This window comes from Pediculus humanus, genomic scaffold, assembly GCF_000006295.1.
Source record: "Pediculus humanus corporis 1103172107924 genomic scaffold, whole genome shotgun sequence".
Taxonomy (NCBI): domain Eukaryota; kingdom Metazoa; phylum Arthropoda; class Insecta; order Psocodea; family Pediculidae; genus Pediculus; species Pediculus humanus.
The window spans coordinates 1-1,155 of NW_002987496.1; the positions used below are offsets into that span (position 1 = coordinate 1).

General features: G+C 26.8%; 1 protein-coding gene across 1 annotated transcript; it reads right to left on the minus strand.

Moving 5' to 3' along the window:
* Positions 1–219: 219 nt before the first annotated feature.
* Phum_PHUM401220 (uncharacterized protein) lies at positions 220–492 on the minus strand (the record flags this gene model as incomplete). Its single annotated transcript, XM_002428750.1, has 1 exon — positions 220–492. The coding sequence occupies one exon, from the start codon at positions 490–492 to the stop codon at positions 220–222; it is 273 nt and encodes a 90-aa protein (XP_002428795.1).
* Between the last annotated feature and the right edge of the window lie 663 nt (positions 493–1,155).

The window sequence follows — 1,155 nt, forward strand, 5'->3', positions numbered from 1 at the left end:
AAAAAAAAAACCGTTATAATTATTATCATTATCATTACTTTTTATATTTAATACGAGTTAAATAATAATAATAATGATAATGATAATGATAATGATAATAATAATAATAATAATGGTAATAAAATGAATAAAAATAAGTTTTTACATAACTTTTGACGGTTTTTAATTTTTTTTTTTTTTTTTTGACGGATAAAAAAGTGACGGTAAATTACGCAACGTTTAATTACGACTACGACGACGATGATAATGATGATGATGATAATGATAATAATAATGCTTACCTTTTGCTGTGGGTACGGTATACGTGATGTCACTAAATTCGATATCAACAGGTGGACGCTTTGGCAAATGTGTTAAAGATTTAGCAGGTATAGCAGTTGATGAGCTGGTTAATAATTGTTCTGATGGGAGAGCGGAAGGAGCGGTAGGAGGAGGAGGAGGAGGTACGGGAGGTATGAAAACGTTCATTTCCGTTGGAATTTCTTCAGTCATCTGAAACAAAAATGATAATAATGATAATAATTAAAAAATATTTCTCGTCATTTTAGAACAAACAAAATGGAAAATTTCGATTTGCGGCGTCGCTAAAAAAAAGGACGAATTAAGTTTTAAATGTTTGTCGCCGTTTGTCGTTTGTTCCTGTTTGTCATGACTCGAAAAAAAAAAAAATTATCAATAAATCTCGTCGTTTTTTAAATGTCGCCACGACAAAAATAGTAATAATAATAATAATTCATATACATCGAGTTTTTTTTTTACGCTCGAGCATAAATTTTTCCTTTTTTTTCTTCTTTTACGAATAATAATAATAATAATGATGGCAATGACGTCGACGACGTCGAAGACGACGACGATGATGATGATGATAAATTTTTATTTTTTATAATTATTCACGTTAAAAATGTTTAAAAAAAAAAAATAAAAAAAACGCAAACGAAGCGAACCGAGGAGGGAAAAAAAGAAAAATTTTAATAAACACACGTAAATACATAAATAAATAAATAAATATTTCATTAATTAAAAAAAAAAATATAAAAAAATTTAAACTTTTCACCTTTCCATAATTATTATTATTATTATTACCATATTTATTTCTCAATATAAAAATCGATAATAAAAAACTACGACAACAACAACCACAACCACAACAATAAA